This window comes from Mesoplodon mirus, assembly GCF_964341445.2.
Source record: "Mesoplodon mirus genome assembly, chromosome: 3".
NCBI classification, from domain to species: domain Eukaryota; kingdom Metazoa; phylum Chordata; class Mammalia; order Artiodactyla; family Ziphiidae; genus Mesoplodon; species Mesoplodon mirus.
In genome coordinates this window covers 39,006,375-39,019,129 of record NC_138978.1, presented here as the reverse complement: position 1 = coordinate 39,019,129, position 12,755 = coordinate 39,006,375, and the positions used below count along the sequence as shown (strand labels likewise).

Genomic DNA, 12,755 nt, shown 5'->3' with positions numbered 1-12,755 from the left:
TCAATCTTTTGTTAGTAACACAACTACAGCACACACGACCCAAGCTCTTGTGAAATAGGCTCTGTAGAGGTACAAACCTATCAGAGTCCACTAAAAAGAACCAAAGCATAAAATTCAACTTTGACTTGATGATTTGGGTTTTTGGCAAAAGAGACAGACCCAATATGACCAATACACTATCCCTGGTCAAATAAACCCATGCATGATAAAACTGAGGCAAACACAGTCTAAGACTTAGTAAGTCCCTTCCCAAGACAAAGTGGGAAAAGGCTCTCATTTTAGTCGCTCGATATGTAACCAATCTGGCAGTCTGGCTCACTCCCCACATGTGGGCCTGAGAAAGGACCACAGCAAGTGGACACCTTAGAGCAATGAGCGCAGCTCACAGGCAGGTCTGACCCAGCAAGCGAAGTGGACCCCGTACCTTTGGCCAGGCGCTCCAGCCGCTTTCCGTGCTCAGGCGGGACGGAGTACCTGCAAGCACACAGAAGCATCGGCCGCTGAGCAGAGGGGCTCGTCCCCCCTTTCAGATCAGCTTGAAATATCAGACTTTTCAACTTCCCAACCACGAGAACTAGATAGGGATCTGGAGAAATGAAGTATTAGATTGTTTGGGCAGAGGAGGGCAGAGCACACGCAGAAGTGTGAGCGGTTTTATCTTTTATATTCATTCATTTAACAAGACATTTATTGAATATTTATCATGAACCAGGATTTATGGTACACACTCAATGTTGTTCTCCTTTATGTTGTTGTTCATGCAATAAAAGTTTAAAAAAAAAAAAAGGAGGATGGCATTAAAGTGCTCCTGGCAGAGCCTGAAAGGCCTAACTGGGATGAGATAGAGGGAGGAAGATGGGAAACGAGGTGACAATGGATCAGGTACCAGAGACCTGGCCCCTATGTGCTGAGCCCATTTCCCTTTGTCTCCATAACTGTGTACTGATTACCCAGTAAGCACTCACTCCTCCACCCCTGTGCATATCTAGACACCATAGGAAATGCCCTTCTTTAAAAAACGAACAAAAGGGCTTCCCTGGTGGCTCAGTGGTTGAGAGTCCGCCTGCTGATGCAGGGGACGCGGGTTTGCGCCCCGGTCTGGGAAGATCCCACATGCCGCGGAGCGGCTGGGCCCGTGAGCCATGGCCACTGAGCCTGCGCGTCCGGAGCCTGTGCTCCGCAATGGGAGAGGCCACAACAGTGAGAGGCCCGCGTACAGCAAAAAAAAAAAAAAAAAAAAAAAACGGAAAATAAAAAATACATAGAAGACTATTTAAAACTTTTGTACAACTGTTAAGCTTTATATTTGGGAACTCCCAGTAAGTCTGATTTACCCTTACAATGCATTCTAAAGATGATTCCACAACAAAACCTTCCCATCCCAAATAGCTTTGTTATGCAACAAAACAGTTGAGGAGCTGAGGAAAATGTCTGTCACCTAAAGGACTCTGTGATCCATCAGGCAACCTTGCACAGAAGTCTCTAAAGGAACCACTTCAGATGACCTAAAGAGTGTATATAGCAACTAGAAAACCTCTTGACCCGAGAACAGAAAGTCCAAATTCAGGGAACTTCAGAGTAAACATGGGGAAGACACAAAAGCTAGAGTCTAGAAGTCCAGCCACCTAAGGAAGGAACTACAACAGTAGTTAGGGGGTAATCACAGGCTCAAAAGGGTTTTCCCCCTTCCAAGACTGGAAACTGGAAAGCATCTGACAGAAGAAAAGAAAAGCCCTGGGAAAGGATGTGGCTGAAGATACCGGAAAGGAATGGAGACGGATACAGTTTGCACGACTCCCCGTGGCCTGGCCACGGTGTCCCCTCTGGCCTCCTCGCTCCTCCGTCCTCATACACAGCACGCAAACCACAAGGGACTTCCTTCCTCTAGTTACTCAAGACACCATGCTCGCTCTCAAGTGTCTTTGCACGTGTTGTTACAACCACCCAGACACCCTTCCCTCAGTCCCCCTTCCGAACCCACCACCACCACACCCAGCCGCATCCTCATCTGCGAGCTCTCGGCTCAGCTGTCATCTCTTCCAGGGGAGCCTTCTCTAGTCCCCATGCTCACACACCTTCCTGTGTGAACCTATTACAACCACTGTTCCCCATCAGAGCTTTTCTCCCACTTTCTCTCTCCTGACCAGTCCCCTATCTGTGTGAGGGTGGGCACCTCATCTGTCTTTTGCTTTGCTGAAGGCAGCATCTTCACTAACATGCTGAGATAGATGGGTGGGCGCAGGAAGAAACGAGAGAGCCTTCTCTGATTTCTCCCCAGCCAGACGGCAGCCTCGGTGGAGAGCGGGGAGCGGATGCTGAGTGGTCCTGCGTCCCCTCGTGAGTAAAGCACACACTGCTGCTCACCAAATATTTTTTCCATGAGGAAAAGAAAGCTATCATCTGAAGAAGTGACTCCAGTCTTGGAAGTCTGCCTCTAAGAAATGCCTCAGGCCTGTTCAGAAAAAGAAACCAGACAGCAGTGGGAGAGCCCCCATGGCTCTCGGTCACTCAGGCACCTTTCTGTTTTCATACTGTGGTACTAAGTGCCCGGCCCGCTAACGCCTGCTACTCCAAGGGCAGGGACAGCACCAGAGCTCAAACAGCACCTTACTGCTTGAAAGTCGGAACAAAATGTAACACACCAGTCCCACCCTAAGCCTGCCGAACCAGAATCTGCATTTTGCCCGATTCCAAGGTGTTCCCTGGGCACATGAAAGGTGAGAAGCCCCAGTGCCAAGTGCAGGCCGACTTTACCAGGATTTGGGTTCTCCGAAGTGCAGGTAATTGATGCTATACAGGTCCATGTCTTCGGTGTGCCAGGCAAAGGATGTCTTCCACATGCCGAAGTACAGGTATGGGGTGTTCACGCCCTCAATGGTGATCCCGCTCTCCTTTTCCACCAAGTCCAGGATTGTTTTCAGGCGGCCAATATTCCACTCATCAACATGCTGCAGAGGAAGTTATACTGAATATAAACTGAGGCTCTGAACCCACCAATCACAGAGCAGGTCACGGGTGAGCCGTCACTCCTAACAAAGATTGGGAATAATGTTGAAACTGAATGGCCCTGAAGACCACAGCACCCCTCACTCGCTGTTCAGAGCTGCCACTGGAACTGACGCCATTATACCTCCGAAGGGCAAACACCAGTTGGTGAACAACACTGAACACTAGTACATAAAAGATGAAAAAGGAGGGACAGCCACCTGTTCTAAACCCAAGAGGAAGAGTTTGCACAGAAGCTAAAGAAACTTAGGTCAGGACTTCCCTGGTGGTGCAGTGGTTAAGAATCCGCCCGCCAATGCAGGGGACAAGGGTTCGGGCGGTGGTCCAGGAAGATCCCACATGCCGCAGAGCAACTAAGCCTATGCACCACAACTACTGAGCCTGCGCTCTAGAGCCCGCAAGCCACAACTACTGAGCCCATGTGCCACAACTACTGGAGCCCACGCACCTAGAGACCATGCTCCGCAACAAGAGGAGCCACCGCAAAAAGAAGCCCATGCACCACAACGAAGAGTAGCACCCACTCGCCGCAACTAGAGAGAGCCCGCGCGCAGCAACGAAGACCCAACGCAGCCAAAAATAAATTAATTTTAAAAAAAAGGAAAAGAAAGAAACTTAAGTCAAAAGAGGAAAGTACTCTCAAACCATAAAAAATACAAAGCATGGGAATCAAGTGTACTAATTTGTGACTTATCTAGCCCTTATTTCCACTGGGCAGTGTCTTCAGTAAAAAGTCTAAAATGTTATCCTGAGTTGTAAAGGTCATCAAGGAGCCCCCTTCCTATAGGTAAGTTCTGGATTTATGCCTATAAGCGTCACTTCCCACCACCCAAAAAAGCTGTCATCAACAAACCCGGAATCCACTTTTTAAACGTCTTCCTTCAAATAATTTACAAAAACAATAAATTAATCAGAGTGATAATCCCTAAAACACCCTACAGATTTTTTAATCATCCAAAAAACAGTCCCAAATATTTCTTCCTTGTATCATATCTAAGGCTGTTCTCTATGCCAAAAAGCACTAAATCCTAAGCCAATGAAATTTGTTAAAACAGCTTTTGCTACAGAATCTTGTTTGAGGATTCTGAAAATCTAAATATCTTCCTCTTCTTAAATATATACCCCTTCCATTATATTGGTCAGTGATCTTTTTTTCTTCAGAAACTACATTGCTCTCCCCCAACATTTCATTTACTGTGATCCCACCCTTCCTAGAACTCATCAGAGCTACCACCCACGGCCTCTTGTAACAGCCCTTGCTAAGAACACCATATCATCCAATTCACATGTAGAGTGGGAGAAATAAAATTCAGTCACATGTAAAACTACCCACAATTAAGTGAGCACAGCCCATCACCTGGTGGTGGGCCATTCCTTTGTCCAGATACCCATTCAGCAAAACAGCTTTTTGGTGCCCACTACATGCTGGGCAGATGAAAATGGTATTAAATTACAAAATCGCAAAAATGCTGCATAGAGATCCCAGGAAGTCTCACCTTTTCATAGAGAGTGCCATTCACATCTGCACCATAGATTGGGGGATTGAATGTGAGATTTTTCCAGTATTTCCGTTCAAGCTCTTCAAATTCACTATAGCGTGGGGTACAGTACCTTTAAAAAGTTAAAAAAGAAAAAAAAGTGTTAGCCACTTACAAGGGACTAAATACATGCGGCATTATGAACGGCATGAGACACAATCCCGTTCCAGGGATAGCAAGACATTTCAAAGAACAAGACATAACCTTGGCCTTCAAGGTTCCAATATAGTACCCAGTAACTCCCTCAACATCCCTTCGTGGGTTCTGGGCCCAAAAAAGGTAATGTACACAAAGATGTAAGCCCATCTTCCTTAAGATTGATATCCTCCACTCTTTCAAGAGACTCTACTATAACTACACACTGCACCTGTCAGGAATGGCTTGGCCACACAGGGAGAAAACAGGCTTCCAAACCTGTGAGAACCAAGACTGCAAATCCCTAAGTATCCACAGACAACCAAAACCCAGCACATGGAGAGCTGAGGCCCTGGAACAGAATTCACTTCCCTGCACTCTAAGAAAGCGTCTCCAAGAGGGCTCACTTCAGTTGTCACTGCTACATTACCAGCATCCTATGCAGTATGGCTAACATTCAACAAATCATCACGCCTGAAAACCAAATATTTTAATAAAAATATAAAATAGTCCTAAAAACATAAAAATAGGTTTTTGCACATCAGATGTTCCATTTAGCAAAATACATGTGTATACATATGCTCACACACTCAAATACACACACACTCCTATCAATATATATATATACATATCTCCCCACATAATACCATTAAAAATATCTGTACTCTTTAGCTCAATAATCACATACTGAAAACTTACTCCCAAAAAAATCTTTTAAAAATTCAAACCACTTAAAAATTACTATGCAATTTAAAAAGAGTAACGTGTAAACCTAATAGGTATTTAAAAATGCACACTATAACTCAAATGGCCAAAAAACATAAGGAGTGGAAAACCAAAATGAAACTATGTGGAGATAATGAGATGAGTGGGAAAAAAAAAATCTTACTTTAAATACTGCCTTACATTTTGATGTTAAACTAATGAATAATAAAGTTTAGAACTCTCAAGTTCCCTTTAAATACAAATAGCTCTACTTCCAACTGATCTGCTTTAAAAGTTTAGGTTTCTACCCTACTGGGTTTTCTTAAAGCTGGCTGACCACACAGACAGAAATCAAAGGTAAGAATTGATTGTATTTCAGATGAAGGGAAAAGACACAGGACTGGCTGATTTCAAAAGAGGTGTCCTGAAAGAAGGTAAGGCCTACCATATGTTGATGAGACAGGAAGAACAGCACAGGGGCCTGAGTGAGGTCAACCCAACGTGAAACAAAGCAAGTGTGCTTGGCACGGCGCAGAGCTAGGAAGCAGACATGAAGACGGCACAGCCTCTCATCTGCGGAGCGTGGCACACTTCTTCAACAGGCTTTTACACAGATTCTCTCATTAGACAGCAGTTTGGCCAGCAACAGAGATGCTTTAAGAGTTAGGCTGCCACTAAAATTGGAAGCCCACACTTAGAACTGTGCTATGTCAAAGGAAAAGAAGGCAGAGCACAGACGGAGAAAGAGTGCGACCTGATGTGAGATGATAAAGCGCTCCAAGTGTGAAGCCTGGCAAGCTGAGGCTCTACTCCGAGCCTCCACGGCAGAGCCGCAAAAACGTCTGGCGGGGGGATTCCCTGGTGGTGCAGTGGTTGTGAGTCCACCTGCCGATGCAGGGGACACGGGTTCGTGCCCCAGTCTGGGAAGATCCCACATGCCGCGGAGCGGCTAGGCCCGTGAGCCATGGCCGCTGAGCCTGCGCGTCCGGAGCCTGTGCTCCGCAACGGGAGAGGCCACAGCAGTGAGAGGCCTGCGTACCGCAAAAAAAAAAAAAAAAGTCTGGCTGAAACCAAGATATGCGTGGACCAAAAAGGCTCAGGAGAAGAGGCAAGGGGGAGGGAGGAATCCCTTGTGGAGCCACAAAATGAAGAAGTAACAAGGGAAGGGAGAAGATCCAAGCAAGAGGATTAAGGACTAGTCAGAGCCCAACGAGGGGAACACACAACTTATTCTCTGTAAATCTGAGATAATGAGAGCAAAATATTAAAAACAGCAGAGGAAAACAACTGAAAACAGCAGGCCTAAACAAAGATGTTTCCAACAGAGACAAAAATGTACAGACGATGATGTAGTGATAGAAAACAGCAACCAGCCTGGTAGTTCACTCACATTTGGTTAATGTCGCAAAGGAAATAAGACAGCATCTGTAGGGGTTGTGAGGAGTTTGCCATGATTAAAGACAGGAGGACCCAGAAGGAAGAGATAACTTAAACTACGAAGGCCACTTTTTGATAAGTGGGTGGTATCAATACATCCGGCCAACGCTCCTCTTGAACCAACTCCCAAGTTTCCCCTTGGCAACCTTGCAAATTATTAGAGTCAGTAAATGATCCTACTTTTGAAGGAAAAACAATGGGATTACTTTACGTAAAAATATGTACAAGTTTAGACTGTGACCGTGTACCGAGATGAGGAACGCTTCCATGTAAAGAGCGGACAGAGATAGATGCTAGAGGTGAGGAAACTGTTCTTCAGTGGGACGGCAGGAGTCCTAGAGACTGCTTTGCACATGAGATATTAGGTCCCAGATGCTAGGACAGGGGGGAAGGAAAGTGTTTTCACTCACTTATCGCTATTGGCTATCTTGCGGAACTCTCGAACAGTCATGGCTTTCTTCTGTATGTTGTACTGAGTAAAGAGGCCAGACTGCCCAGTCACCAGCTGCTGGATGGGGGCAGGAATGACCAGGTCATCAATATCATCATAGGATGCTCGTGGCTTCCACTCCTTTGGAGGAACAACCTGTAGGGAACACAAGAAACAAAGAGATCAGAAACCTGACACGCTGGTCAGAGTCCAAGAAGTGTGCAGGCCAACAGCCGATTCTACTAAAAAGTCACATGGATTTAACCATGCTCACCCAAGCACGGCAAGTCACACTGTCATGCTAGCCCTGATCCAGTTCTGCTACCAACTAGCTGCCTAGTTGCAATGATCTAAGGTACGGAATTCTCAGCCTCAGAATCTTATCTGGGCATCAAGACAGGAGGTTGAAGAGTTGATTCTCTCTCAATCTAACAGAAAGTTCACATGGGAAGCCAAATTACTATCAGAGTGCTGGATGAGACCAAAACCGAGAACGAGAGAAGTTGGATTGATGAAAACACCCTTCTCCACCAAGAGATGGAAGCACCACAGCAGCTGGCCCTGGGACACTGCTCTCTTCCTCCCTTTTAAACATTCTAAGCAGCTCTTCTCCAACCTAAAAAGAGATGCTTCAGATGTTAACGAAAGGAATTAACTTGTAAATAGGACAGCAAATATTCAACTACCACCAAGCCTGCCTTTCAGTAAAACTCGGTTCTTCCAGCCTTCATTTAGGAAAAATCTTACTGCCACCCTGAGTCCCAAAGGCCCCGTCCCCCACCTTAGCCAGCCCAGCCCGATGAGCTCCTTGGGATTCAATGTAGGCAATATAACGACTGAAGTTCCGGAACTCCTCCATAGTCGGGTAAAAGGTCATTATCCGAGCACTGGGATTCAAGGTTTCAGATTCAGAAGCCATTTTCCCTCCTTTTTGAGGTCACTTTGGTCAAGCAGGAATCTGAAGAAATACATTAAGAACATAAAATTATATAAAATGTGGGCTTCCCTGGCGGCGCAGTGGTTAAGAATCTGCCTGCCGATGCACGGGACACGGGTTCGAGCCCTGGTCTGGGAAGATGCCGCAGAGCAACTAAGCCTGTGCACCACAACTACTGAGCCTGCGCTCTGGAGTCCGCAAACCACAGCTACGGAAGCCCACACACCTAGAGCCCATGCTTCGCAACAAGAGAAGCCACTGCAATGATAAGCCTGCACACTGCAATGAAGAGTAGCCCCCGCTCACCGCCACTAGAGAAAGCCCAGGCGCAGCAACAAAGACCCAACACAACCAAAAATAAATATTTTTTAAAATGTTAAAAATATATATATATAATGTAATTAAGATTGAATGCTGGAAATGTCAGTGCTGAAAATAGTAAAAGATGAAGAAATTCTGAAGCAGCCGTAAGACCTCACACCTGGAATCTGCCTCTAGGCAGGTCATTTAAATGAGTAAGACACACTGGGACAGAAAAGGTTCTGTCTAAAGGATTCTAATGTACAAAATTGCCTGTATTTAAACCTGACTTACGTGGAGACATTGTTTCAGCTAAAAAAGGGAAACTGTAATTATTTGGTTGTTGGTCCCATCTAACAAAGCAGCTGCCCCGCCCATATTTTACCCTTCTCTTTTCAGCTGCTCCCTTATTCACACCTTGCTAACTGTTTCTAAGTATTAAATTCAATATACTACAACCAGATTTTTAAAAAATAAAAATCAATCTACGGGTTCCCTTCTAGGGCAAAGCTTTAAAACAGGATTCTAGATTCCTAAGAAAAGTTAGTTGGCTACCAGATTACAAAGTTTAAGGGTTAAAGAGTACCCTGATATTAGTAGCCTGAGCTATGATTTTTAAAACCCTAAAGTGAAATTATTCTCATATCTAAACCAAAATGCAGTTTCAGCACTGCTATACAAAGTCAAGCTAGAAACTAGTTCAATTGCACTGTACCCAGAACTCAAAGGACAAAATTTAAACAGGCAATAAACTGGCAATAAAGGGCAAACTTCATAACTGACTGGAGGTGAAATAAATACTACTTTGTTTTTAGATGAGGCCTTCAGTTAAGTGGGTGCATCCCCATTGCCTGGTAACACAATAGACTATTTTGACTGAATAAGAACCAAGCACACCAGCTAAAAGAAGCCAGTTTAGAAGGAAAAAACGTATGTCCTTTTCTTTACTCAATTCCCCCAAATCTGGGTCCCAAAGCCATGGCAGCTCAGCTCCAAGAGTCCCCTTGAGAGCTGGAGCGATCAGAAGGGAGGAGACTGTGTCCAACCTACCAACAATCTAGTAAAAGGCTGGGAAGACAGCATGGAGTGGAACTGTCTTAGGTACGAGAGAAGACAAGTCCCAGTACCCGCATCTCTCCAGCTTCCATTTCACCAAGACTAAAGTGCGTTCCTGGCCTGGTGCTTTCCTGCACCTCGTCAAACTTTGCATGGCAGATATACTGTAAGCTCCGTTTTACATACCAGGAAATTTACCCACAGTCCTGTAATGTGCTCCTAGTGCTCCTTCCATTACTCTGTGCTGCCTACAGCATAATCTCCACTTAGTCTAAGCCCTTTGCAAGGGCAGATCCAAGTGTAGAGGAACCTAAAGTTTTATGCAATCTTGAAGACCCTCTCTTTTAAAAAAAGAATACAAAATATCTTACTCTTGCAAATTTTATAAAGACACATAATCATGTGAACACAGTGTTAGGGCCCATTGTAGGGCCTCCCAAACCCCTAATGGGGCTTCATCTGCCTCTGGCCTTATTCATCTTTGTAAGCCTAGAACCTAGAACAATGCACGGCACAGAGTAGGCACTCAGTAACTGTTGAGTAACTGATTTCTCTGCTCTTACCTCAATTGCTCATTCCTTTTCTTCTACCCTAGGATTCCCTTCCCTCAATCTATTCCTTGGGGAAAGTTCCCGTTCCCTGACACCTTCCTCCCCCCACCCAGCAACAAAGCCTACTGGTTTAAGAGAGCACTGCCCCGGAGTTAAAACAACTCTGAATACAGATCCAGTCTCTGCCATTTATTAGCTGTGTGACCTTGGCTGTGTAAGCTGCCCGAGTCTCAGTTTCTCCTCCTGTAAAATGGGGATCCCAACCTCCTTGCCCTGCAGGGTTGCTGTGATTAACTCAGATGATGCAAGCGAAACGCTAAGCACTAGGCCGGGTACTTACCAACTCAATAAAGGGAGCTGTTGCTAACAACCACCTCAAACTCCCGCCCCCTCCCCTCGCAGATGCTCCCGCGGGTATCGCTCCCAAGGTAGCCCCCCGCTCCCAAGGTCCCCGAAGCTCACCGCGTAGACGCCCGGCCCCTCCCGGCCCCGCCGCCTAGGCGAGTGAGTCCGGGCCGCAGGAAGAAGAAAATAAGGCCCAGTAGACCCGCCCACCCTTCCCGACGTCTATTGGCTATAAGAGATTGGAAAGGGCCAATCTCAGGACCCATTTCAGAAGCGCCTGCTCCCATTGACCGAGAACCATGCCTATCACTGACCGCTGAAGGCCGCCCTCCGCCCCTCCCCCACCAGAGCTCACGGTCACGGCTACAGAAGCAACAAACTTAAGGGATTCAAAAACCCTCTGGTTCTTACTTAAAGCCCACTGCCCCGGCAGGGCTAAGGCCCGACTTCTGCTGTCGCCACTAGCCGATCCCACTGCTCTCCCAGCCGGCTAAGGACGAAGCTCCGCCTCCTCTAAAGTAGGCCTCTGCGCAGTCGCACAGCGCTCCACAAAGTCAACCAATCCAGGGGCTGCCAGAAACCTTCAAACAGCCAATGAACGCGCTCTGAAGCCGCCCCGAAGTACTGGCACATCAATCGGCTCAGCCTATGAGCGCTGGCTAGGGCTGTTGCCGGGAGGAAATGCTGTACCACTCGCGACCGCGGCCACTGAGCATCTCTGCTGAATCGCAGAACTGGCCAATCGCAGGCGGGCTTCTGGCCGCCCGTAGCTAATCTGGATTAAAAGAGTTGAGTGCCTAGAAATGGGCTAGTTGGCCAGGGGAAAGGCACTGATGAGGTCGTTGTAGGATGTTTCTAACGAAAGGGTGGGGACATTCTTCTGCGGGGTGAGTAGAACCCTTACCTAAGGTAAAAGTGCGCTGGGGACCCTTAGGGGTGGCTTCCGAGGTCAAGGAGTTCCTGATAAGGTGACCTACCTGTCCCAGATTGCCCAGTACTGTCTCGGTTTTTAAAACGCAAAAAGTCCCGTGTCTTGGGAACCCCCTCACTTGCCGGCAAACCGGGACATTTCTTGAAAGGAGCAGTTCCTAAGGGGAAAGGAGCTCTGTGGGTCATTAGGACAAGTCCTGAGGGGGGATGTCCTTAGGGTCATTAAAAAGCAGTTCCTCCGTGAGTAGGGATTTGGGGTCATTAGGAGCAGCTCTTGAGGTGGGGGGAGAAGATCCTGGAAGTCATTAGACATATTTCTGACGGGTGAGGGGGTTCCTGGAAGTCATTAGGAACTGTTCCTGAGAGGTAGTGAGTCGCCCTAAGGAGCACCCAGATTGTCAAGGGTGATGGGGAAGGAAGCAGACAGGACACTCTGATAGGTCAAAGAGAAAAGTAGAATACCCTCAGCCTGAGTCATGAAAGATGTACAAAGTTACTCCCAGATGAGTAGTGCTGTGGTGCACTGTAAAGAGCTATGGAGGGACTTCCCTGGTGGTTCAGTGGCTAAGAGTCTGCGTTCCCAGTGCAGGGGGCCCCGGTTCCATCCCTGGTCAGGGAACTAGATCCCACATGCCGCAGAGTTCTCATGCCGCAACTAAAGATCCCACGTGACGCAACTAATACCCAACGCAGCCAAATAAATAAACAAATAAATAATTTTTAAAAAGAGCTATGGAGTCAGATCTTGTTCAAAACCAGTCGCTCCTCTAAGTTTGGGTTTTCCCACGAGTAAAGAGGAAAAGATAATACCTGCCTTGCAGGATTGTTGTAAAGATGAGAGTTAATATATGTTGGTAAAAAGGATGGTATTACATAGAATGGAATGGACATAAAACAACTGTGATTTATAACCTGGGGCTGGGCACATGCTGCCCCCCCCCCACCCCCCAAAGAAAGCATGGTTCTGTTTCAAAAAAGACAAGAGAATGACTGTTGGGTAGGCAACCAATAGTCTTTCACAACAATTATAAAGGTTTTCTCTCTTGACCTAGTAAGGTAATAAATTAAGTAACAGGTTATATTGCTTAGCTCAGAAAATTGCTAAGAGAATGGCTAAAGAATCCAACCTGGAGTATACATAACAAGGAAAATCACCCCAAATCACCCACCACTCTCCTCAATGCTGCCCCCAAACATGAGGTGCTGTAGCTTGCCTCACTGGCTGTCCTGGGCATGGATACAGTGGCTGGCACTGCTGTCACTACCAACTACTCCAGGAATTTAATCTTGTTACATTTCCCACTGCTGCCAAAAAGGAGTTCCCAGGGGGCTTCCCTGGTGGCGCAGTGGTTGAGCGTCCGCCTGCCAATGCCCGACACACGGGT

At 46.6% G+C, this 12,755-nt stretch overlaps 1 protein-coding gene across 2 annotated transcripts in view; it reads right to left on the bottom strand.

The window, feature by feature from the left end:
* The window catches only part of KDM4A (lysine demethylase 4A), a 43,072-nt gene extending 32,098 nt beyond the window's left edge, over positions 1 to 10,974 (bottom strand). Inside the window, exons 1-6 of one of the 2 annotated variants that reach the window (XM_082615323.1) lie at positions 10,852 to 10,974; positions 8,033 to 8,209; positions 7,232 to 7,407; positions 4,503 to 4,617; positions 2,755 to 2,948; positions 425 to 474 (exon numbers count right to left, since the gene is read on the bottom strand). In XM_082615323.1, the coding sequence (XP_082471449.1) occupies positions 425 to 474; positions 2,755 to 2,948; positions 4,503 to 4,617; positions 7,232 to 7,407; positions 8,033 to 8,170 (673 nt within the window). In that variant the 5' untranslated portion in view covers positions 8,171 to 8,209; positions 10,852 to 10,974. Of the gene's footprint in view, positions 1 to 424; positions 475 to 2,754; positions 2,949 to 4,502; positions 4,618 to 7,231; positions 7,408 to 8,032; positions 8,210 to 10,557; positions 10,612 to 10,851 lie in introns of those variants that run through there. The other variant, XM_082615324.1, reaches the window with a different exon arrangement.
* Positions 10,975 to 12,755: the final 1,781 nt, after the last annotated feature.